At 32.9% G+C, this 24,733-nt stretch overlaps 3 protein-coding genes across 8 annotated transcripts in view; 2 read left to right on the top strand and 1 right to left on the bottom strand.

The window, feature by feature from the left end:
- The first annotated feature begins 799 nt into the window (after positions 1-799).
- On the top strand, positions 800-12,285 carry LOC144839577 (cilia- and flagella-associated protein 221-like). 3 transcript variants are annotated; one of them, XM_078695005.1, is made up of 18 exons: positions 800-908; positions 1,516-1,658; positions 1,918-2,018; positions 2,336-2,619; positions 3,043-3,303; positions 3,762-4,030; positions 4,482-4,528; positions 4,819-4,883; positions 5,200-5,287; positions 5,933-6,212; positions 6,746-6,951; positions 7,283-7,390; positions 7,796-7,966; positions 8,274-8,423; positions 8,949-9,049; positions 9,704-9,802; positions 9,916-10,104; positions 11,625-12,285. In XM_078695005.1, the coding sequence occupies exons 2-18, from the start codon at positions 1,523-1,525 to the stop codon at positions 11,749-11,751; spliced, it is 2,682 nt and encodes an 893-aa protein (XP_078551131.1). In that variant the 5' UTR covers positions 800-908; positions 1,516-1,522; the 3' UTR covers positions 11,752-12,285. The 3 variants fall into 3 exon arrangements, with proteins under 3 accessions (XP_078551131.1, XP_078551130.1, XP_078551132.1); XM_078695004.1 differs by having other exon boundaries at positions 826-908; positions 1,519-1,658; XM_078695006.1 differs by having other exon boundaries at positions 845-908; positions 1,513-1,658.
- A 44-nt stretch (positions 12,286-12,329) lies between these two features.
- On the bottom strand, positions 12,330-14,272 carry LOC144839578 (uncharacterized). Its single transcript, XM_078695007.1, has one exon. The coding sequence runs from the start codon at positions 14,061-14,063 to the stop codon at positions 12,960-12,962; it is 1,104 nt and encodes a 367-aa protein (XP_078551133.1). The 5' UTR covers positions 14,064-14,272; the 3' UTR covers positions 12,330-12,959.
- A 984-nt stretch (positions 14,273-15,256) lies between these two features.
- Positions 15,257-24,733, top strand: part of LOC144840743 (rho GTPase-activating protein 23-like) — a 73,015-nt gene continuing 63,538 nt past the window's right edge. For all 4 annotated transcript variants that reach the window (XM_078696731.1, XM_078696734.1, XM_078696733.1 and 1 more), the window contains exons 1-2: positions 15,257-15,291; positions 17,914-18,099. In XM_078696731.1, coding sequence (XP_078552857.1) covers positions 18,070-18,099 — 30 coding nt within the window. In that variant the 5' untranslated portion in view covers positions 15,257-15,291; positions 17,914-18,069. The remainder of the gene's footprint in view (positions 15,292-17,913; positions 18,100-24,733) is intronic.

The following is a 24,733-nucleotide window of genomic DNA, read 5'->3' as shown; positions in this document are numbered from 1 at the left end:
TGTTGAATATGCCATTTTAATGTCACATAATAGTTATTCACTTTGACCAAACATTGGATCGAGAAAAAAAATATTTACCTGAAAAAAATGTGTTTGTCTTTATATGTGAAAACATATTTTGTGGGGGTTTCTACGAAAGTGATTGACTTTATTAAAAGTGCGAAATGGTCTATTCATAGTCCTTTTTTTGTATTACTATTCATTTTTCATGTTTTTGGGGAACAATACATCTTTAATACAGTGATTATAGTATAGGATTACTTCTGATATTATAATACCTACCAATGGTTTATAGCGATTTACACACGCAACAAAAAAGAAAAAGTCTAAAGCCTCATTCGCACTGGACTTAATTTAGTCTTTTTTTTTATGTATTTGCGCAACAGCTTTTCTTGCCTAAGGCGCATTACGAAATCGGCTAACAAAGAGGAAAATCAATACCGCCATGCGCCACGTGCAAGGGGAGAGAGGAGGATCGGATACCACTCACCACCTGTACTGTTTGTTGGGGAAATCGGATCAGATCGAGAGACTACTAAAGACATCTGATTGGTTAATAGCTACAGTACATAATTTTAACATTTATAAAGGTTCATACGCGCGCGAAAAGTTAGCATCAAAGTTGCTACGATAAATCATACCTCCATGGATAAATTACAAAAAGGTCGTTAAAATAATGAAATTACGACATATTACGTTCATTATATTTATATAAAAAATTCTAACCGATTTTAAATGAAAAATAAGAAGGTCAGAGCTTGATGTTCAAACTATTTTGACTCCGCTCCGATCTCCTCCAAAATGAGTTATCAGGCTGCATAGTTACGGACAAGATGGCTGCCTACAGTTTGTAAATATTTTGGTAGCGATTTGACAGCAATAAACTAAATATTCTGAGAGTTTTCACGGTATTATGATTAATTTATAATGGCATATTTATTGAATTATTATGTTAAATAATATAAGTTAGTGTGAAAAAACAAAATAGTATAATTGTGTCTATTGCAGGTAAATACTAGGCTAGGCCAACACAACAGCGATCACACTACTAGTACTAGCTAGGCCTAGGCCTAGTCTAGAGGCTAGCCTCTAGCTAGGCCTACTTTATTAATTATTGTGCTGAAGTTGGGGTTGTGGTTGTCGAGGCGGGACTGGAGTCGTTTTGCCCCATAGGCCTACTAACTGAAGTTGACTTGCTCATACCAATTTGGTTAACGTACTTAAGGTTTAATACATTACATTAATTATAGGCCTAGGCCTAGGCCTACTTATCTTATAGAAATACCATCCATTCATGAAAAAAGCTAACTTTCATTCCTTGTTGGGCCTAGCTAAGGCCTATTATTATACAGTACAGGCCCTATCCTATACTAACTAGGCTATACTACAATGCTTACTATACTACGACTAGCCTAGTCTATACTATTGTAGGCCTAATAGTACTACCCTAGACTAACTAACTACTAAATGTTTGTATTTTGTTACTGTAAACTCATCTTATTTTCTATACAGTAGCAGCACCATGGCGGTGGCAAGGCCATTATCCCAGATAGACATCTCGTCTCAGAATGGATTACGTTCTTCAGCATATGCAATACCAGATACATTGGTAGCACCGCACACTCCAAGTCCAGTTCCTAATCACCTACTGGACACAAGTAAGTTGGCCTGTCTATGTTATGTAAATCCGGTATTCATTGCACTTATTGTACGAAAGTCTTGGCATTATAGTATATGGTGGCCAGTTCCTTTCCATGCCTTATCCTTTTTAACTACATGTAAGTACAGGACTCATTTACAACTGAGTGGACTTAGAGTTGAAAAATGCTTTATGCTACTATTCTTACATAAATAGCTTAAATCATTTTTTTATGTATTTATTTTTCTTGAATATTTTATGTTTACATTTTATTTTAGAAATTTTCCACAAGATATCTCAGAATGAACTAATCCAAGCACGACCAGCTTCCATTCATTTTGCTGGCTTTGCACCTGGGAAGCTGCACAAACTTACACTGGTAAGTATATTTATACTATAAATCTGGCCCTCCTGAAAACTGCAATAAAGAAATGAGCATGAAAGCCAATGTTGAGTGACTTAAACTTAAACTGTTTAAAAAAAAACAAAACTTGATCTTAATTTTTATATATATTTCTTTTATGAATATTTAATTAGTTTATTTTCAACACTTATTTGCTATGATAGGTATTTTTGTATGTATAGTCATGTTGAGAATTTAAACTCTTTCACCCCAAAGGTTGGCATGTATTCATCATTCCAGTGGAGTCACTAGTTTATCAATGTAATAACCTTTGCTCTTGTTACCCTATTCAGACACTAGGAAATGTATCTACTGAAGTTGTCAAGATGCATATAATCCCACCAACCACAAAATACTTTAAAATTTGGTACACGAAAGGTGACAGACTTGTGCCTGGACTTACCATGGATTGCACAATTGAGTTCAGGCCGGATGAATGGCGCTATTTCTATGACTGCATAAGAATACATTGTAAAGGGGATAGCAACTTAATTGTGGCCATTCATGCATATCCGGTTATGAACACGTCAGACTTTCCTCAGATTGTACGGTTTCCACCAACTCCGATATCACAGAGGTACATATAGCATTTATTTTGATTTAATTTATTAAATTAATTAAAGATATATTGTCCCCTAAAAAACTAATTTGTTACAATTTTTTGTTGAATATGCCATTTAGTGTCACATAATAGTTATTCACTTTGACCAAAAACTGGATAAAAAAAAAAAATCATTTTCCCGAAAAATAGTAATTTAAAGCAAAAATTACCTTAATTGTCTGTCAGACAATGGTTTTTGGTTTCTTTTGTCTTTTTATACGTGAAATAATTATTTTTGTTGATTTTTTTTTCTACAGAAGTAAATAACTATAACAAAACTGCAAAAAAAAAATCTGGTTTTATTAATCTTTATTTTTCATGTTTTTGGCAATACATCTTTAAATATTGTAGATTTCAAAAATTAGCAAACCTTGTGGATAAATCATTTTTTTCTTGTAGTAAAACTCAATCGTTTCCTCTACGGTGTCATGTACCAATCGACTTTGAATTCTTGATCACATATATCCAACCTCATCCTTCCTTTTACGTGGAACCGATTAAAGGTGTTGTACCAGCCAATGGAGAGTGCAGGATATCCATAACATTCACACCGACGGATTACACCACAGCACATCTGAAATTCCAGGTGTTCATATCGCAATTCGAATCCAAGCCATTGGTTTGTGCTGTTTCTGGTAATTCTGCCCCAGGATTAGCTCAGTAAGTGTTTTCTTTTTTATCTGAGAAATTGTGATATTCTATATAAATTAAAGACATGTTTATTTTTTAAATTGTGTGTTGAATATGCCATTTTAATGTCACAAACAGTTATTTACTTTGACCAAAAACTGGATAGAAAAAAAAATGATTTACCTTAAAAAATATAATTTAAAGCAAAAATTACTTAAATTGTGTGTCTGACAATGTTTTTTGGTTAAAATTAAACTATTTCTTTTGAATTTTTTTAAGTGAAATAATTATTTTTTAAATAATGTTATTTTTTTTCTAGTGAATAACAATGGGCTATTAAAAGTATGATTTTATAAATCTTTATTTTTAATGATTTTGAGGGACAATACATCTTGAAGGTTATAATAATATTGATGATATAATGATATCATTATTGTATGTGATAACATTTTTCTTATAGAGAGTAATAATTGTTTTTTTTTCATCAGGACTGAGTTAAATCTTAAAACCAATGACCTATTTGATTCAACCTCTAATCTTGACCCACGTTCAATAACTCCTATCGGATTAGCAAGGAAAAAGAAGCTAGCAAAAATAAAGAAGCGCCCCCAAGTTTCAACAGCCAAAATCAAAGCAACCAAGAAGGAAGTCGAAATAGACGGGATACGATTTCCGCCAAACTTGAACTCACAGCATGCTGTAAATAGTGTACTGCTTCAACAAGCTGGCAAATTAAGAGTTAAAGATCTTCGAGAAGGTTTGAATTAAATTATTTAATCCCGCAAGGATCTGGTTCTTTTTGGTCAAGTTAATGAATGACTTTTATGTATTAATATCATTTAAAGATATATTGTCCCCCTAAAAAATAATTTTTTAAATTTTTTTTGTTGAATATGCCATTTTAATATCATATAATAATTATTCACTATGATCAAAAACTTGATCCAAAAAAACAACATTTTCCACCAAAAAAATGTAATTTAAAGCAAAATATACCTAAATTGTCTGGAAGACAATGGTTTTTGGTTGAAATTAACCATTTCTTTTGTCTTTTTATAAGTGAAATAATTATTTTTGATGATTTTTTTTCTACAGAAGTGAATAACTTTATTAAAACTGTAAAATTGCCTATTCAAAATCTGGTTTTATTAATCTTTATTTTTTCATGTTTTTGACATCTTTAAGCAGTTTGTTAATTTCTGTTTCAGCTGTTTTATCCAAAAAGCAAGGTCAAAGTTCAACCAGACAAATGAAGGTAATCTATATTTCATTTCTTTGCACCAAAACTATTCTGAACTGATCTAAGCATGATTAGTGGAGTAATACAAGGGGCAAGGCCCCATGGTTTAGCACTCCTAAAGGCCCTCCAACACTGGATAGTTGCATTAGGGCTTCTCATGCTTTTGTCCTCTGAAGTTGTGTAGCCCGCCCTAGGTTAGCCAGAGAGCGCTCATAACCGTTACTCAACTAAACATGAGACTAAAGTTGTTCTAAAATTATACAAAAAAATGTGTTGGCATATCTTTATAATTATTACTTCTCTAGGAGGCGCTTTTTGAGAAAGAGCTTAAAGAGGATATTGACGCCGAAAGACGGAATCAGCTTAGATGGTGAGTAGTCATATCTATGTTCTTAAATACAGTAGTGACAATTGTTGATAGGACTAGTTCATTATGTTCATATAGCACAGACTGTTTTCATTTAACAATTGGATTTGGACTTTTGGATTTTGTAAATTTTTTAAACTCCTGTCTGTTTTTTCTGACACCTGGAAACATTTTCCCAAATGATCGCACCAGGATCAGTGTGAATGGTATTTTATTTTACCTGATTGTTTGTTATAGTAGTCTATTTATACTTACTCGTCCGCTCCTTTCCTCTCTCTCTTTTCAATAACTCAATCCTAAGTGTTGTCTTTCTTTACAGGCAAGTTTGTCTTGGTAGGAAAACTATGTCGATAGAAGAACGGCAAGAAATCCTTGATAGTAGAGCAGAGGCTTTACAAGATTATCATGTAGGTCCAGTCAACCAATCAGACCCAAAAATCCATCAATCATGGTGGAAAATAAATACATAATATATAAATAATACTGTCAAATTATTGAAACAGTGCTAATATTCGCAACATGATCTCATAATTGAACATAGCATGGAGCATAGCTCAAAAGTATTTAATTTTTTTAAGTTGTATGAAAAAATGTCTGGCAGGATTCGAACCTGCGACCTCTCGCTTACATGGCAAGTATCATATCGTTAGACCACAGAGTCATATACGGTATTATCACAGATCTTCACCCACCAGATACATTCTCTCATACAACAAACGGCCTTATAATCAGTGGAGGCTAACTAGTCTTGATACGAAACAGGTTTTTTTGATAATATTGTGTATGTAAATCAAATGTGTTATGTAGCACTGTGTAAATTATATATAAATAGTACTGTCAAATTATTGAAACAGTGCTCATAATTATAATAGCCTTTTTATTAACTATTGTAAGTAACAGTATTTTTATTTACAATTACAATTTCGATTGAGATATAATTAACTATTATATTTTAACAGTATTTCATCACTATTATCATGGAGAAATAACTCCATTCTATAGTAAACAATAGTTTATTAAGATTACTTATTATTTTTCTTCTTTTTTTTTAGTTTAAAAGGGGAGACCCTATACCACATGTGGAATTCAGTAGAGAGGAAACTGGCTATTCTTCAAGACGAACGTACAGATTAGCTACATCGATTCCATCGCATGAGCCATCATTCGATACATATAAAAATGACATGTGGTGGTTACGACATGAAGCAATTAACAGGTTTCAGCAAGCAGCTAGAAAAGTTATTGTCAGAAATCGAGTAAACAAAAGGTTACCAATCATCAGAAAACTGATTGATGAATATAAATCTGGCAGGGCCGGAAGGCCCCTTTCAGGTACCATAATGGCAACATTTTCTAAGTTTATGTAGATACAGTTTATAGGAGATATTGACACCCCTTAAAATAAATGGAAGAGTCAATACTTATATTCATTCTTCAATCAATCAGTCATTCAAAATCAATTTATTCCATAAAACTAAGGATATTTCATCAAATGTCTTCTCCTAAATTACTTTATTCAATGAATGTCATTAACATCATCAAGCTATGAGGCTAAAGTGGAGTGCGGTCATAGTTTAAATCCCGCTCAGACCAGCCTAAAATAGCACCACTATCTAAGGCCATAAGGCGAGGGTACAGTTTTCATTTTTGGAAGTGCTAAATTTGATTGTTGTGTTATTCAGGGCCTTAGTTGGCAAGGTTTCAACCTGACCAATTTTTGACCGAAGCCTTTGACAATCCAATGGCGCGCACAAGGGTTTGTTCCACTCGTTGCGACAACCACACCACTTTATTCTCATGGCTATAGCACTGCTGTTTACTAGACCTTTAATTTCAGTACTTTTCACAAATTGATTTTCTTGTAGTTACATATGGAGAAAGATTGGATGAGGAAATCCTAAAGGATGTTCCTTCTTTGAATATAAGTACGGATAGAGTCAAATCGTGGGCGTTTCCATCGTATACCTCTCCAGATTATAAGGATGACATGGCATCAGACGCATTAGGTTTGGTGCCGACTAGGAGGTCAGACGTGGTGGTCAAAAAAGAAATATCTTTCTCAGACTTATCTGTAAGTTTTAATTTAGTACCGTTCGTTTTTGCCAATAATTATCATTTTCCCGTTCAGGAGAACTAATATTAATTAATTATATGTAAAAAATCAAATGGAAAGGATACACTTAAGCTCTGTCTACACTATCAAACTTTATATGACAACAAAAATGTGATGTGCCCATATATGAACATGTCATATTACTACCATATTTGGCCATATCACTACCATATTTGGGCACATAATTTTGTTGTCAAACTAGTTTGATAGTGTAGTAGTTTATCCATCCTGTTATTGAGAAATTGCTTGCTCTTGTATGCGTATGTAAAAAAAGTTTATTTTCTTTCAGGTACCAAAGCATTATAAATCAATGGGCTACCAACCACATAGTGTTCACCAGGCATCTCAGGGTTATGTTCCACCAAAGTTAGCAAGACCACTAAGAAACGGAGCTGATGTAATAACAATTATTTGAATTTAATTATATTAAACTCATTAATTTATCATGCTGGCTTGACCATTTTCTAATGATGAATTAACTCGTCTTATACTTTCTATCATATACCAAACTCATACCATCTAGAACTAATCTGAAGTCTACACTATCAAACTTTATGTGACAAAAAAATGTGATGTGCCCATATATGGACATGATGATGTCATATCACTGACCTGGGCAAGTTATTGTAAATAGGCCTACTGTAACTGGCCTAGTTCTGGAAATATGAACTCCCCCTTGATAGTTATGGATGCTGGCTTGACCATTTTCTGATGATGAATTAACTCGTCTTATACTTTCTATCATATACCAATTCATTATATAAATGCTTCAGTATTCAGTATTTTGTTTCAATTCCATTAGGATGAAGTAATAAATATGCCATTACCTCAGACAGCCTGGACAGATGAACGAATGGAGAATAGCCAAGAAGACCATCTGGTTACTACACCAGGACCGGAAAAAACCACTCTACAGTTAGTACCACCAGGTGCACTATTTACACCCACAGAGTACCCACCATTGCATATATTTGTAAGTTTCTAGGGTTCTTTAATAGACCTCCTAGGCTACTAAAAATTAATTTTGTTAGTAGACCTCCTAGGCTACTAAAAATTAATTTTGTTAGTAGACCTCCTAGGCTACTAAAAATTAATTTTGTTAGTAGACCTCCTAGGCTACTAAAATAAATAAATAAAAGCTTTTTTTATAAAAAAGTATTGTTAGTCCGATCATGGAGGTACAAAAAAGATACCTCCATGGTCTGATCTCTTTAATACAGTATGTTGGAGGCTTCACACTGCATATGTTTTATTTTAATAAATTTCTTTTTTATTTTTAGAACCCTTGTCCCGGACTACAGACATTCCTGCCACCGTTACCTTATTCGGAAGTTGACCCAGACTTTAACCTTTGCCCTTTACCACAATATAACCATAGCAACAAGAATAGTAAACATGGAAACACAACAAAAATATTCCTTGATAGAGAGGTAAGGAGTTTATTTTAAACAAGACTATGTAAGTGTGCTGTTAAAAGTAATAAGCCTTTAAGGTGGCTCCATTTAAATAGGAAAACATAAAATAGGAACATATTCATCATTAGTAGGAAGTGTGTTCAAATTTTTGTTAAAGATTTATATGTAATGTGTACATTTAATTTTAAAACTTTTTATTATCGCAGTACATTAATTTTGTGCAATGTTTTTAAACTATTGGTAAAGGTAACAAATGTCACGTTCATGTCACATGTATTTTTTTTTAAAGATTGTAATTTGTACCTTTAATTTTAAAGCTTTTTATTATCGCGGTACATTAATTTTGTGCAAAGTTCGCAAGCTATTGGTAGAGGTAACATTCAAAAGAGCTAAATACCCTCTTTTGTCATCGTAACAAATGTCACGTTCATGTCACATACAGTACATTCAGCGTACAGTGGGAAGTATTAATTAAGCAGATTACGATCTTTAATTAGATTAAGTTCATTAACAGAAATATGTCAATTGTTTCCTTCTCAGGATGTCATTAAGAATGTGATGCAGTGGAAAAAATTCCCATCTCAAGGACTTGTGTCACTAGCCAACACTCCAACACTAACCAATGTCTGGGTGCCTAGGTGGTAAGTTTGTCAAATCAAATATTTGTGAAATGTAGTTTATTACTGAATCAACTGGTATTTCTTTCTTTCTTTGGCATTGGCACTGTTGTTGCAAATGTACATACATGTGTATAAATACTTGTTGTTTCTCTCCTCTCTCAAACTTTATGTGACAAAAAATGTGATGTACCCATATATGGATATAATGATGTCATATCACTGCCATATTTGGTCATATCACTACCCTATTTGGGCACATTTCTTCTATTCATGGGACACCCTGGGACACTTTATTGTGAAACAAGTGAGATGAAATATATGTTTTAACACTACTGCCAACCCCCATTCAGGGGGCACCCCTATTAAAAGGACACTAAATCTCTGTCTACCCTATCAAACTAGTTTGACAAAAACAGTGTGATGTGCCCAAATATGGTAGTGACAGGCTTAAATATGGTAGTGATATGACATCATCGCTTCCATATATGGCCACATCAACAAGAATTTTTTTTTTGTCACATAAAGTTTAATAGTGTAGACAGAGCTTTAGACTTTATTGAGTACCAATGGTGTCCCCCTAATAGGGTTCTACACTATGTCCTATAATATCTCTTTTGATAAATAATATTCAATAATGTTTTAGTATTTTGATTATCGTCTCCATGGTGATTTTAGGACGGATCCTTTCAGTTCAGAATTACTCCCAGTATCTGTTCCTCCATTGCTGGATGGATTACCAGAAGAAGACAAAGAAAATATTTTAACAGAAAATTGGTAAGTTAAATTTATTTTTTTAATATATGTCATTTATTCAAAGTATAGATTTCTTTCAATTTTCAGGTAAAATTTGTATGTTCGATAAGTTTTTTGTTTGTTTATTTTTAAAGTGACGAGGATGAAGAGCATGAAAATGAAGTAGAAAATCTTCTACTGCTTACACCCGATATGGTGAGAGCAGAATTTACACTCATAGACCGCCCTCTAACACCCGATGATAAAGAAACTGATGAGTTTCCTTACGGAACTAAGTTGCCATCACACAATAATCCAGTGTCCAGTACAGGCCCTGTACCTAGGTAAGGAATTGTGGGAAATGAGTTGAATTGTGGGAAATGAGTTGAATTGTGGGAATTTAGTTGAATGGTGAGAATTTAGTTGAACTGTGGGAAATGAGTTGAATTGTGAGAATTAAGTTGAATTATGGGAAATAAGTTGAATTGTGGGAAATTAGTTGAACCGTGGGAAATAAGTTGAATTGTGGGAATTTAGTTGAATTGTGAGAATTTAGTTGAATTGTGAGAATTTAGTTGAATTGTGAGAATTTAGTTGAACTGTGGGAAATGAGTTGAATTGTGAGAATTAAGTTGAATTATGGGAAATAAGTTGAATTGTGGGAAATTAGTTGAACCGTGGGAAATAAGTTGAATTGTGGGAATTTAGTTGAATTGTGAGAATTTAGTTGAACTGTGGGAAATGAGTGGAATTGTGGAAATTTAGTTGAATGGTGAGAATTTAGTTGAACTGTGGGAAATGAGTTGAATTGTTAGAATTGAGTTGAATTGTGGAATATTCATTTAATTGTGGGAAATAAGTTGAATTTATTTAATTATTTAAAAATTTTAAAAAACTTAAGAAGCAGTACATAGATGCATATGGGAATTGAATTAAGGTGTTAACGTTTGTGACACTGATAAATTAATTCAAAAGGTAAAGGTACTTATCTTATTCAAAAAATTGAATGACATGAGTATTTTAATCTTTGTAATAGTAAACAAGTCCTTCATGGGGTCAACCGATATCATTGTTATCATGTTAGCATGAACACTAATTCATAGATACGGTACTACTACTACTATGGTTGTTTAAACATTCCTTTGATGTGTTGAGTATTCCTGCTATCCTAGTTTTATTAGTAACTTATTGTAACCTGTAAATTTGGGCCTGGTTAGAGCTTGGATGGGAGACCATCTGGGAATATCGGGTGCTGTATATGGAGCTGTTAGGCATTTGAAATCAGCATTGCTGACTCTTATGGCAGCCCCTACATCTAGTATCTGCCTTTCCTCTGGTGAAGGTAGGCACTGGACGAGAGAAGCCCTTGATCAATGTTAGGACCAATCACAGTCCTGGCTTTGTTTGTATCAAACCTGTTAGTGGCGGTAATTATCGCTGTTGGTTTCGATTAAATAAAATAAATTAAAAAAAATAAATGTTGGTTTCGATTAAATAAAATAAATTTAAAAAAATAAATAAATAAAAGATGTTTAACCTATTTTTAAAGCACTGAATTCGGTGAAGCTTACTATTAAGTACTATTATGTTATCTACTTTAAAAAAAATGTCTCCAAATAAACCTATTAACAAAGGACAGTCCCCATCCCTCTCTCTCCCTCTCTTTCTAAAATTGGAAATCCTTTGGTTAAATGACAATCTGCAATAAATTTAATTTCCATTTTAAAGAATTCAGACAATATTTTGTCATGACATATCAGCTTTTCCAGTGTCTGTAGAGTTTAAAATGATTATTATCAATATATTTGTGTTCAAACAATGTTTTAATTTCCATTTATATGCAGTACTGTAATTATATTTTCAGAGAAAAACAAGAACAAGAACTTGAGGGCTTTCTACAGAAGCGATACAACCAATTGGGCCAGAAGATACAATCTACGATAAACAGCATGCATAGCTTACTAACGGACCCAAAGTTAGCACTTAAATAAACAAATAGATTATGAAATAAAGGACGATGACATGACAGAGATAGTGAATTTTCTGTTTGTAACTTCTAAAGTAGGCTAATATCATATATCCTCGGATATAATCCCACTTCGGGTCTAATCCCACCCCCTACTTTATGTCTGATTTTCACGAACAGGCATATCCCCGGGCTTAGTCCCAGCATTGACTTTTGGTCTGGATGTTCAGATGAATTTTTACAAGAAATGCTCACCAATAATTTTATTCTTGCACCATGGTTTCCCCAGATATAGTCCCACCCCAATTTTGTGTTCTAGGGGGTGGGATTATACAAGAGGATATACGGTAATAGTCTTTTAATTTGTCTATTGTAAATGGGACTAGTATTATTCTATCAATTTTGTTGAGTTGTTGCATCTTTACACTACAGTAAGATATTCTATGATGCTCACTGGTTTGGTTAACTTGTCCTCCTACAAGGTGGTTTTATAATTATATATTGGCAGTCCGTCTTTATCTTTTTAAATATCAAATCTTCCTTGCAATACATCTTCAAATATAAATACTTTTGCAATAAATAAACAAATCAATATATGTAATTCCCAAGGCACCATTATATTTATTTCTTTTTTATTTAAAAAAAAATTAAAATTGATTACTATAATATATCTTGAATAACTGGACTGTGTATTGGACGGTGAATCCAGTGCTTAAAAATATATTTTTAATTTAATTTGTAAATTATATACCATTGTTTGATCTTTAGAATACTGTTTTAATATATAGTACTTTGTATTATATAAACCATTTTTTGGTTCTGTATATATTAGCTATTAAAAATCATTTAAAATAAACTACCATATTCGAAATGTTTTCATATAAAAGTTTTCGTTTTTATACAGTAGTTTTCTAAAAAGTAAAAATATACTACATTCTACATTTTTTGCAGTAGCCAAAACAACTTTTGATCAGCAAAAATAACAATAATATTTGAATTAGCTAGAAGAAAAAGTGTATATTACTTTATAACAGACTTGCAGTAGTTTGACGATTATTACAGCAAAAACAGTTACTACAATATTTCATTATTTGAATTTCATGCATACAGTATCTCTCCAACCTGTTCCTTGTTGCTATACCAAACTTGTTGCAGATATATCTACAATATTAAGCTGCTGCAGTGTAATAATGTTGACATCTCCTAGAAGCAATGTTCGTCCTCTTTTACATCTTAATGCAGATGCTCCCAATACTGTTTGGGAACGGAGTCTAAAAGCCCTTTACTTTCCAACCATTCTTTGTTAAACAAACGAGCATAATAGCGCTGACCCGTGTCACAAAGACAAGTGACAACGGTATGATTTGGACCAAGATTTTTAGCAACTTGAACTGCTGCTGCTACATTCAACCCTGAAGATGCTCCGACAAAAAAGCCATGTTCGTGCAAGAGGCGAAATGTCATTTCAACAGCTTCCTTATCTGTGACATGCACCGCGTCGTCGATTGGAGCACCCTTTAAATTATCTGTAACTCTGCCTTGGCCAATTCCTTCAGTAATTGAACCGTTCCCTTTCCGTTCAAACTTCCCATGTTTGATGTAGTTGTACAAAACACTGCCCTCAGGATCTGCTAGTACAACTTTTATGTCCGATCTTTTTTCTTTCATGAACGTGCCAACACCAGCTAGCGTTCCTCCGGTTCCGGTGGCAAAGACAACTGCATCAAGTTTTCCTCCGGTTTGATCCCAAATCTCGGGACCTGTCATTTCAATGTGTGCCTGTCTGTTGGCAGTGTTGTCAAATTGATTTGTCCAGTATGCATTTTCAAGGGTTTCAGCAAATCGCTTTGCTTGATGGTTGTAATTGTTCGGATCCGTGAACGGTACAGCGGGCACTGGGTATACTGTCGCACCGAGAGTCCGCAACAAATCTATTTTTTCTTGAGACTGAGTATTTGGCATAAAAATGACGCACTTCATTCCAATAGCATTGCAAACGTGGGCTAAACCTATTCCGGTGTTTCCAGCTGTACCTTCAACAACGGTTCCCCCTTCTTTTAAGCGTCCTTCCTCCATTGCCATCTTCACAAGGTAAAGAGCTGCTCTGTCTTTTACTGAACCACCACCATTCGCAAATTCTGCTTTCACCAAAATATCACAGCCAGTTTCTTGACTTATTTTTGGAAGTCGAATAAGAGGTGTTTTCCCAACCATATCTTTGAATCCATTTCGTATGCCATCAGAAAAATTACAATTTATAATGTGCTGAGTCATGCTGGGGCTCCTCCTCAAAGCTGAGCCCATCGCCCACCATAGAGATCTTGTTTGCAAATACATGATGATGATGACACAGTAGTATTTTCACCAGCCGTGATAACTCCACGTTTGTGCAGGAATCAGCTGGTAACAGCCAAAACCAGTCCTACAATATTTTAATACTTAATTCCTGATGAAAGCGTGTACAACTACAATATGGCTTTTAAACAGGCAAGAAGCGTTTCAGTTGTCACACTGTAACCACGAACGAGATGTGTGATCACTTTACTACGTTACTTCCTCTTTATCTTGCATGCATGACTGAGCAAAGTGTAAACAAACATAATCCATCCGCACATGCGCACGATCAATAATAAGATCAGTCAACTGTATCGATATAAATATGAGGCGCCACAATTGTCTTTGAGAAATGATATTTTTATTCAAACAATTTTTTTAAACATTTAGTTTAACGTAAAGCTCTGTTCACATTATCAAACTAGTTTGACAAAAAAATGTGATGTGCCCAAATATGGTAGTGATGCACAAGATATGTCCAAATAATAATGGTATTGATATGACGTAATATCGTGTCCACATCACTTTTTTTTATAGCGTAGACAGAGCTTTAGTTTAGACATTGATATAGTATGAAATGCTGGATGTATATTTAATTATAAAGCAGGGTCTATCGGGTATTAAATATACTTTTTTGAGGAATGAATTAAGTTTTTCATTCTGTATTTGATTTAGCTTATCAATTAAATAAATCAAACAATCAACTTTTATATTTCAGAACAAAGTCCAGAGGCTCCTACTGATGTATAGAACAAAAATATAATCCTAAACTATTATAGTACACTGTGCATATATTCCGGGGTACATCTCATAGACTCTCTTCTCCCAGACGTGCTTTGGGGTTTGAGCATGCCCAGTCCGAGTTTCCAAATACTGTACCCATTTTTAATACTGTATGCTGTAATGTTTTTTGTAATATTGTAAACAAAGCTACCACAGGTTAACTATTTTTTAAATGATTCCGTTCTTTTGAATATAACTACCTAAAGGAGCGGCGCGAAAAATAAAAGTATATTTGTAGGTAATATACAGTACTCGACATACAAAAATGTACGTATGTTTGAAATTATAGTACAATTCATAAGCGCCCTCTCTATATAACGTGGGAGAGAATTTTAAGATGGGTAGTACACCAATCAGAACGACCGTTTGTAAACCATTCGGTTAAAGAGAAATTTCTACACACTTCACAGGCAATCAAGTAAATAATGGCGTTTTATCGCCAAAACCGGTAAGTCTGAACTTTAAATGTTTGTTTATGTTTAATTCGTCTAATAAATATGATTAAAAATGTCAGATATTATTGATTTAACAATTTTTAATGTAATATTGTTATACCGATTGTCGAGTCGAAGTATATTAAACGTTGATTTTTAAGCTATTTTGTGCTGGTTGAATTTATCATAAAAAAAAAGGTCGAAGCGGAGAGTATAGTAGTGGTGGGCACAAGGCCAGCCTCTGGCAGGCCGCCACTGGCACTGGCGCTGCCAAGAAGCAGAGGCTAGCCTCTAGCTTAAGAAAGGGAATACAAAGACATTGAACTAAACATTAAATTCGTATTTCTATTGCATTTAGATGATTAAACTTATGGAACAAAAACTGGGCTAGGTCTTAGTTTTAGTCCAGGTTTATACAGTATTGATCAATGTTCACTTTTTAATTATACGGTTGACTAAAAATGAACCCTTTTATAAAAAAAGTTTTTTATTAAAGTTTTATTGGCTGAGCCAATAAAACTTTAATAAAAAACTTTTTTTATAAAAGGGTTCATTTTTAGTCAACCGTATAATTAAAAAGTGAACATTGATCAATTCAAAGTATACTAATTTTTTAAATTGTAAGTTCAGCCACTGGCATATACATACATAAAGAGTGTGACTCACTATTCAAGTGCCCACTCAAGTCAATAATCAGGTGCATGATGCTATTCTTTTTATGGTTTGACCTTGTTACTTATTTCTTTGTAATTGCAAATATATTAATTATTATTTTCCTGCAAATTTCATTTTGTGTATTTCAAAGAAACCAATTATTTAAACTTGTTTGTAGTGCAACGTCATATCAATAATAAATAAATGGTTTTTTTTGGATAAAAATAAACCAATTGTTTGTTGAATTATTTATTTATACTGGCCGACCTCTTCATTTAAAGTCTGGTCTCACAGAGGGCCCAGTTATGATCAGTGGGTGTAATGATTTTTGTCCATGCCTACAGTAATTTGAGTAATAAAACACAAGACCTGTAGTGAGAATATTACTGTATGCCAAGGTACTTGTTTGAAACTTGCACACAGTTCATGACACAATTCATTATATATTTCAACTACACTATTACTGTGTACTTTAATTGATACAATATTTGATACGTTGAGTTTCACTATTACAACATTGTTTTTTAATTTGAATTTTATTCTGATAATCAAGGTTAAAAAGTATTACAACATAGAAATAATTACAAAGTTAAACAGGCCTTGTGATTACAAGGAATGGCAAGAAAAGTTAAAAACTTATTTCCACTTAGGTCCGATAACAAAGAACTGATAAAAATTACATACAAAATTACAAAATCTACTTTTCTAAAACAGTATTCTGATGCACTAATTGATACAAATCATAACATTTGAAACATCATTTGGGCTTCACTATTAAGCTCTGTCTACACTCCTACAGTAGCAAACTAGTTTGACAAAAAAAGTGGGATGTACCCAAATATGGTGGTGATATGGCCAAATATGGTAGTGATGTGACATCTTCATGTATGGGCTCATCACATTTTTTTTGGTCACATAAGATTTGATAGTTCAGACAGAGCTTTAGAACATTTTTTTGGGATGCAGTGCAGTATGTCCTATTTGAGATACACACTATACTATATGAGCTGCACTATTTGAAATACACTATTAAAATTATACTATTTGAGCATTATTCATTTAACTATTTGCAGATGCCCAAATTCAAAATACACTATTTGAGTTGGACCATTCGAAAGTCTATTTCGTGCCTAGCTTACCTGGATAAACCGACAATAGCCCTTTCTCCTCGAAGAGCGAGATATACCTCGAAAAGTAGTTTAAATAGTTGAGAAACTATATCAGTAAACATCAGTATTCAAAGTGTGCTATTCAATACTGCACAATAAATACACAGGTTATACTGTACCTATTTTAGTCACATTAATTTTTTTTTTCGAGGCAATAAATTCGTTTCTTATTTAGGTCACTATTTTTAATTTAAAATTGTGTGATAATATTAAACATGTCTCCAAAGCATTTTTACTTAAAATGATTAAAACCGCACACTTCCTAATTTGATTAGTTTGTCATTTAGCTGTCATGAAGGTTAATTATAAATTGAACTTCTGTTTGAAAAAGCCTAATTTTCTAGAGAAAGAGCGAGTGACTGGCCAGGCGGTTAAGACAGTAGAACCGTAGTACCTTGCCATACATCGGCAATGGTTCGAGCCTCACTCGCTCCATGATTCTGGTGGTAGAACAAGTCTTCTCGGATAAGGTCCAGTGTACACATCTGGCTCATGTGCACTTTAAAGAACCTAGTACATCTTTCGAGAAGAGTAGGGGGTGTACTAATATACACACAGCCACTGTCACACACAGACATTTTTAACTCATCATGAGAGCCCCTTGATATACTGTACGCTATTTAGAGTCAACCTCTATAAATATAAGGTGAAATAAAAAAAAACATTTTTCACTTTCAGGCTACCGCAATTTGTATGGTGTTCACAACTGTTCTATACTTTGTATAATATAACTATAATGTGTTCGTAGAAGACAAAATAAATGAATTTTAATCATCTTCTGATCTTTGATTAATTCTTATTTATTATCATTAGGTTAAATATGAACTATTAAAGCGGAAATAAGGTGAGAAGAAAAGAGGAAAGGGATTTGAGGAGATTATTAAAGGATTATCCTATCATGTTGAGGATTTATAGAAGTGTGAATTGAACTTGAAGTAAAGCATTATTTGAAGACATTACACAGTGAATATGGCATCTAATTCCAATGATCAAGGCAAGGTAAGCACGGTATAGAATGGAAAAGAGTTGAATAGAACATGAAAAATGGTTAGTCTAGTTAAAATAGCAGAGTTGGCATAAATGATGAGGGTTAATTCCTATTATTAATATTCGAGAGTTCAGTTCATAGCAGAGTTGACACTAATGTAAAGATGATTACTGGGTAAATAGCTTTATGCTATTTATCAGGAAGTCCAGTTTTATACAGTTGTCTATGATGATGAATACAGGTAATACTGTATGTATAGCTTAGTTGCTATTTATATAGTACAGTTGACTATTAAGATAAATACAAGTTATACTGTACAGTATAGCTTAGTTGGTACTGTATTTTTCAGAGAGCCCAGTTGATATAGTTACAATTGACTATGAGGTTATATAGCTTAATTGCTATTTATCAGAAAGCCCAGTTTATATAGTACAGTTGACTATTATGATAATACAAGTTATACTGTACAGTATAGCTTAGTTGGTACTGTATTTATCAGAGAGCCCAGTTGATATAGTTACAACTGACTATGAGGTTATATAGCTTAATTGCTATTTATCAGAGAGTCTAGTTAATAGCACAGTTGACTACTGTTATATTATTATACCATGGACCTATACATTTATTGGTTCAATGATTATACAATTAAGTCAACATTGTAAAGAATGGCAATTTATACAGTACTGCTTGAATACAGACTTCCCTGGAGCAGTTTTCTTATGAATGGTAACCACATAAGAATGTACGTGTTCAATTTCAGTTGCTTTGATGCAAAAAGTAACCAGAGATTCAACATCAGACATTGCTTCTCATTCTCGTTTATTTTCTTTTTTGGAAATTGCGAGAAAATATATATTGAAAGCTCTGCTTTCTGGCTGTTTTACTTTATTGTTTTGATTTAGCTTTTCGGTTTTTTTGTATCCCCATTGAGATCCAGCCATGGATACCCACAGCATTGTCATTTTTTCAGTAATTTGCCTTTGGATTTATATATATATATTGAGGTATATATTGATCACCATGATACTACAGTATATCATTAATGAATTATATTAATTAAGTTGCTTTGTTTTGTTTTGTTTCAAGCGCTTTTCATGGCTACAGTGATATGTGAATTTGAAGCCATAATTAATATTAGCAAATAAAGTATTACTATTGACATTTTAAAATTTAAATAACGTGACAAAAATATCCTGATTAACGGTTAACATGTCTATCATTGCATTTACCATTTATGAAATGAGAACATTTTACGCACTGGCGCCATTTTGCCCAACAAATTGAACGATGCTGCGAGAGTTGCGTGCAGCCGTTTCTGTAATTAGGTGATGATTCGTATTATTGGCTCCATTTGATTAAACTAACTAACATTCTCTTCTGAAATAATATTATCAATATCGAGATTGTACATTATACCACGGTAATCATATTGTGAACATCCAATCTGAAGAAATTGCAAACATTTTGAGCTCCGAGTGCAGTAATGAATGCTATATTTATCATTTAAATACATTTTTAAGTATCCTTTGATTACTAATTTAATATCATTAAGTCTGATTTTAAATTTACACCACACTACTGACACTTTGACTTTTGTCAGCTACACAAATAGACATGCTGTATCCTCAGGATAGACCCAGTACTGACTTTTTAGGTCTCTTTGGCCAATTCAGATGAGTTTTTACAAGAAATACTTACCATACCAATCATTTTTTCTGAACCAAGGTTTCCTCAGGTATACAGTAGTCCCACCCGCCAAAGTTTGCCCAATTTCGTGTTCCAGCGAGGTGGGACTATGCCAGAGGATACGGTAATACTATGGTAATTCAGGAAGAATATCCAGTAAGATCTACAGTATACTATGTAAACCATCTGTACTGTGGATTAGTTTTATTTTCTGTATGGTACAGTACTTCCTTGTAATATTAAATGTACACATCAACTGTTTTTATTTCAAAAAATAAACATTTTTTTTTCATTTTATCATTTCATCATTTCACATTTATTTTAATCTTTTACTAATAGACAACATGTTAAAAATTCTAAGCATACAAATCTAGTCATTTTCAATATGAATATTATTTTAGTTCATGAAAGTATTAAACTTTAATTTTTTTAATTCTTTGAGTAGGGAACCAGACAGTATACTGTGTTCAACCCAGGATTTATTTTCCAAAAAAAAAAACCTATTAAAAAAAGTTGAATACAATGTAGGTTTAAGTTCATGGCCCTGGATTTTTAGGAGGAAGTTATTTGAATATCTATACCAAGAGGTTAAAAGCCTTCATACAGGTACTTCCTATCAACACTAAGCTCCTCCCATTCTTATGTGTTCATTACTCAATGTAAAAGCCTTGTTTATGGTCATATTTTACTGTTTGAAACATAGAATTTGTCTTGTACTCTTTGGCCTATTCCTTTGTTCTGATTATCTCATATCTAAAGTGGACATCTTTTGTCCGATTTTGGTTGTAATTGAACCAGCTGAAGTTGAAGATCGCTGTTGTAACAAACAAGAAACTAATTCTAAGCTAGTTCGCTGGGAAGCCAGGAAGTATTAAAATTTGATTGAATCTACCACCAAAATGCATTTTATCGCTGGTGGTAAGACGAAGATACTTATCCAGGCACTATCCTTTGTTATTTTCAACTGAGGCATATCTTTTTTTAACCATGTGTACAACAGGACATTTCGATTTTTACAGTTTAAAAATTATGAAGATATACAGTAATTTGTTTGAAGCAGCAGAATATTTATTGGAATATATGATGATACTGTAGGAAGTCGTTAATGTGGACATCGTTCTTTGTTAAGGTCAACAATATGCATGTGTTTTTTTATAAACCATTTGAACATATTTAGTTTACAATTTGTTCAGAACAACACTTTTAAAGAAGGATAGGGAGTCTTTTAAAAACTTTGTGTGTGAACATTGTATGTGTCTTTTGTTAAACCAGGAGGAGTTTATTCCTCAAATGCACCTTGTTATTTAAATCATTGTAGTCCATGACATCTGTGAATAATGTACAGTTAGCCTACTAATAATAAGGAGTGGTCTGTGGTGGATCATTAAATAACGGACATAAGGAGCATAAAGGGTAAGAAGTTTTATTGTTTAATTTTCTTTGTTTGACTCTCATCATCAGAAGTCAATGAGGGTAGAGGGTTGGTTGTCATTGTGAGCATGTATACAACAATGGATGAGTGAAAGTGCTTTTAACTTTTAACGACAACAATATGTTTTTGTTCTATTATTATAGTTTTTACTTTATGTGAAATTTATTGACTTGGGAAAGTATTTTACAGATCTAATGTCTGTCAAAGTCCATTAAAGAATTCCAGGTTTTTAATTTCTATATTGTTTAAAGTTACTGCAATTATAAAATCCAACAATTTTATAACTCTAAAGCCACATTTTTGACAGCACTAAAAAAAAACATGTGAAGTGAACTACTTACAGCCTTTTTAGGAGATTTGGACAGTAGGCCTACCTGATAGTACAGTCAGTTTCTTTCTTTCTCGTTCTTTTTTTAAATTTAGTTACGTATATCTACACCCTCTTGATAATAATACAGTATTACTTAGGAATCTTGCTTTGATTTTAGTAAACACTCAAGGTCATAGGTCATTACTAACCATCTACAATGTATTGAAATTGGTGATTGATGTTATAACCTTTTTAATTACTGTAATCAACTTTTAATTGAAATTCTTTAGTTCATTAATTAGTTGTGATGCTAACTTTCCAGCATACTTCCAAATCATCTTAGAGAATTCAAGTCGCGGCGGTCGTTGTATAGCCGAGTGATGTCTGCTTTGCATTCTTAATAATTGAGCCAATTTCCACATTTTTAAGAAACAGGATTTTAAACATTCATGAGGAAACTGGCTTCTATTTTGAGCTGAGCAGTCGTACTCAAGGCCCATCGACTCACTTTGCAGTAGGATAGTGACACTCTGGTAGCTAAGATAGTGTTTTCTCTGACAAGGCTGTGTGGAATTTTATTTTTCTCCTGGACTACAGAACTGTATCACAGGAAATAAATAACGTTTATCGCCATTGTACAGGTTGGTACTGTAGAGAGCATTGGTAGAATTTATGTGTGCAACAAATTTATATTTAATTCTATCTACCTACTGTACACTATACAGTATACATGGTAATGTTGTTGATAGCGTCATACTTCATAGTGTAATTAACCAACTTGCTTTAGTTAGATTGAGCTCAACTACTGTAGTTGTTATTGTTGAAGAGTTTATACATTCAAACAATGTTGTACAGTACATGAATACAAATAATTAAATAGTGGGTTGTGTACAAGGTGTATGATGGCTACAGTACTAATATTTGCTTCATACTCTATAGTGGTACAGTAGTATCTCCACCAGATAAGTTAAAAAACAAAACTAGCTTCATACTGCAGATAATTAATTATAGAATAAATACGCAATACAGTTTTGATTTCCTCTGTACTACTTTAATAGTCTATTATATTATAACAGTACATGCATGAATTGTAGGAATTAGACTAAATTACTGTTAAAGTAATATATTTTCATTGTCATTTCTCTGTAGTGTACAGTACTGACTGTATAACTGTACTGTATACAAAAGAGTCCATTACATTTATTGATTGTTAAACAACAATTACCTCTATTATGTAAGAACGTTGGTTACTAATGTTGTTACATTAAGAACAATGCTACTATACTATATAATAGTGTACTTTATAAATCAATATTTTGTATCGCTTATATTGTATTTGTAAGCATGGTTATGAATAACAAATTTACAGTACTGTACTCTCCCCTATTCCCGCCCCCACACCTCCTTTCGTTGGCCTTTTCAAATTCAAGGATATTACAGTATTTACAGTTAGTAAGAATATAGACAACTAAATGCACATAATTATCATTTACCCGACAGAACTACTGTACATATCAATGTTTTCTTGTAACCTTTGACCTGAATGTTGTCTTGCTACGTAGGGGAAAAAAACAGCATTTAGACATTGGATTGTCTTGACCTTTTGTGTACACACATTTACAGTAGTATCTTAACTCAAAGTTTGTATGCATTGCTATCAATGTGATCCATTCGTTTTCGATGGTCAACAAAAATTGCCCGTACAGTATGGTTTCAGTTTGTAACTGTAGGTTACCGTTTATCTACAGTACTGTAGGTTGATTTTCTAGGGGTACTATACAGTAGGTAAATTAGGGCATAAAACAGTGGCGGATCCAGGATTATAGGAGGAGCCCAGAGCCTTAAAATGGTGAAATGAAAGGCTGATGGAACTATTACTGTATAAAGTATATAGGTATATAATTAGAGTTAGGCAGTTGCTTGTCTACAAAAAAGTAGATTTTATTTTTTTCTGTAAACGATGTAATTAAGCTTTTACAATTCATTATACATTTCAGTTTTGTAACATTAATTATACCATTCTTCATGGTAAGAAATCTGATTCTGAACTCGTAATTTAAGAATACTTGCGTTTTGAATAATTAGTCATTCAGAATGTACATTACAGTACATACAGTTCTTCAGTGTGATAGAAAAGGAAGTTCAACCAATGTTTACTAGTACTGTAAAAATAAAATGTTTGTCAATTCAAAAATTAGCTCATGTTTGATTATAAAACTCATTTTCGACAATTTAATTTTTATTGAAGAATATTTCTACCAACCATACTTAACTTTAAGGTCAAATTAAAGTCTGTGAAATCATCCTAAATTTAACCTTTAGTCTAGTGACATACAAAAAAGTTGCCAGAATATTCAAAACATTTGTAGAATTTGTTCTTACTCATTGTAATGTAAGTTGTCAGTTGTGAAGTGTTAACAGAGAACATTATGGCAAACATTTTGTGTCACATAATATTAATAATCACTTTTTTTGCGGTACATTGCATGTTTACTGAAAATTGCTCTCTCTTTGAATCAGCAGGAAAATATTGAAGCCATATTGAATGTTATTTTTTTTTTCCCATAAAAGTTACAAATTAATATTTTAGTAACTATTTTTTATGGGACGTGATTTGCAATGTTTCAAGTTACACCACTTATCAGTAAAAAAATTAAATTTCCTACTTGTAAAAATTTCAAGTGAAATTCATAGGATGTGCAAGTTAAAAATTAGGCTTCTGTGGTTTAGAAGAGCTTTTTGTGGTTTGCTATAAAAACCAAAATCTGAATTATGTCCAAACCAACAAGTAATCTGTAATACCAACATGTCTTGTCATAGGAAAATTTGTTTAATATGTCACAATACTACAATAATACTGTACTGTATATTGGGTAGACTGAACGACACCATCAAACTTTATGTGACGAAAAAATGTGATGTGCCCATATATGGACATGATGATGTCATATCACTACCATATTTGGCCATATCACTACCATATTTGGACACATCACAATTAATTTGAAAATTTTAAAGGATGAGCCTACAGTAGCATAGAATCAGGAAAGAATACAAACTTAAAATCTAAATTTATACACTTGCTTTTAAATATTGTAAGCTTTTGAATTAGTAGTAGAGGGATTTTGACAGCGTAAATTAATTCAAATTTATTTCAGGAAACTGAATTTATTCTGTTTATTTTTGTTTAGTGTCTGACATGATTTTGTAAGTGACC

This window comes from Antedon bifida, chromosome 4 (genome assembly GCF_963402885.1).
Source record: "Antedon bifida chromosome 4, ecAntBifi1.1, whole genome shotgun sequence".
Lineage (NCBI taxonomy): Eukaryota > Metazoa > Echinodermata > Crinoidea > Comatulida > Antedonidae > Antedon > Antedon bifida.
This window is presented reverse-complemented; position numbering and strand designations above follow the sequence as displayed.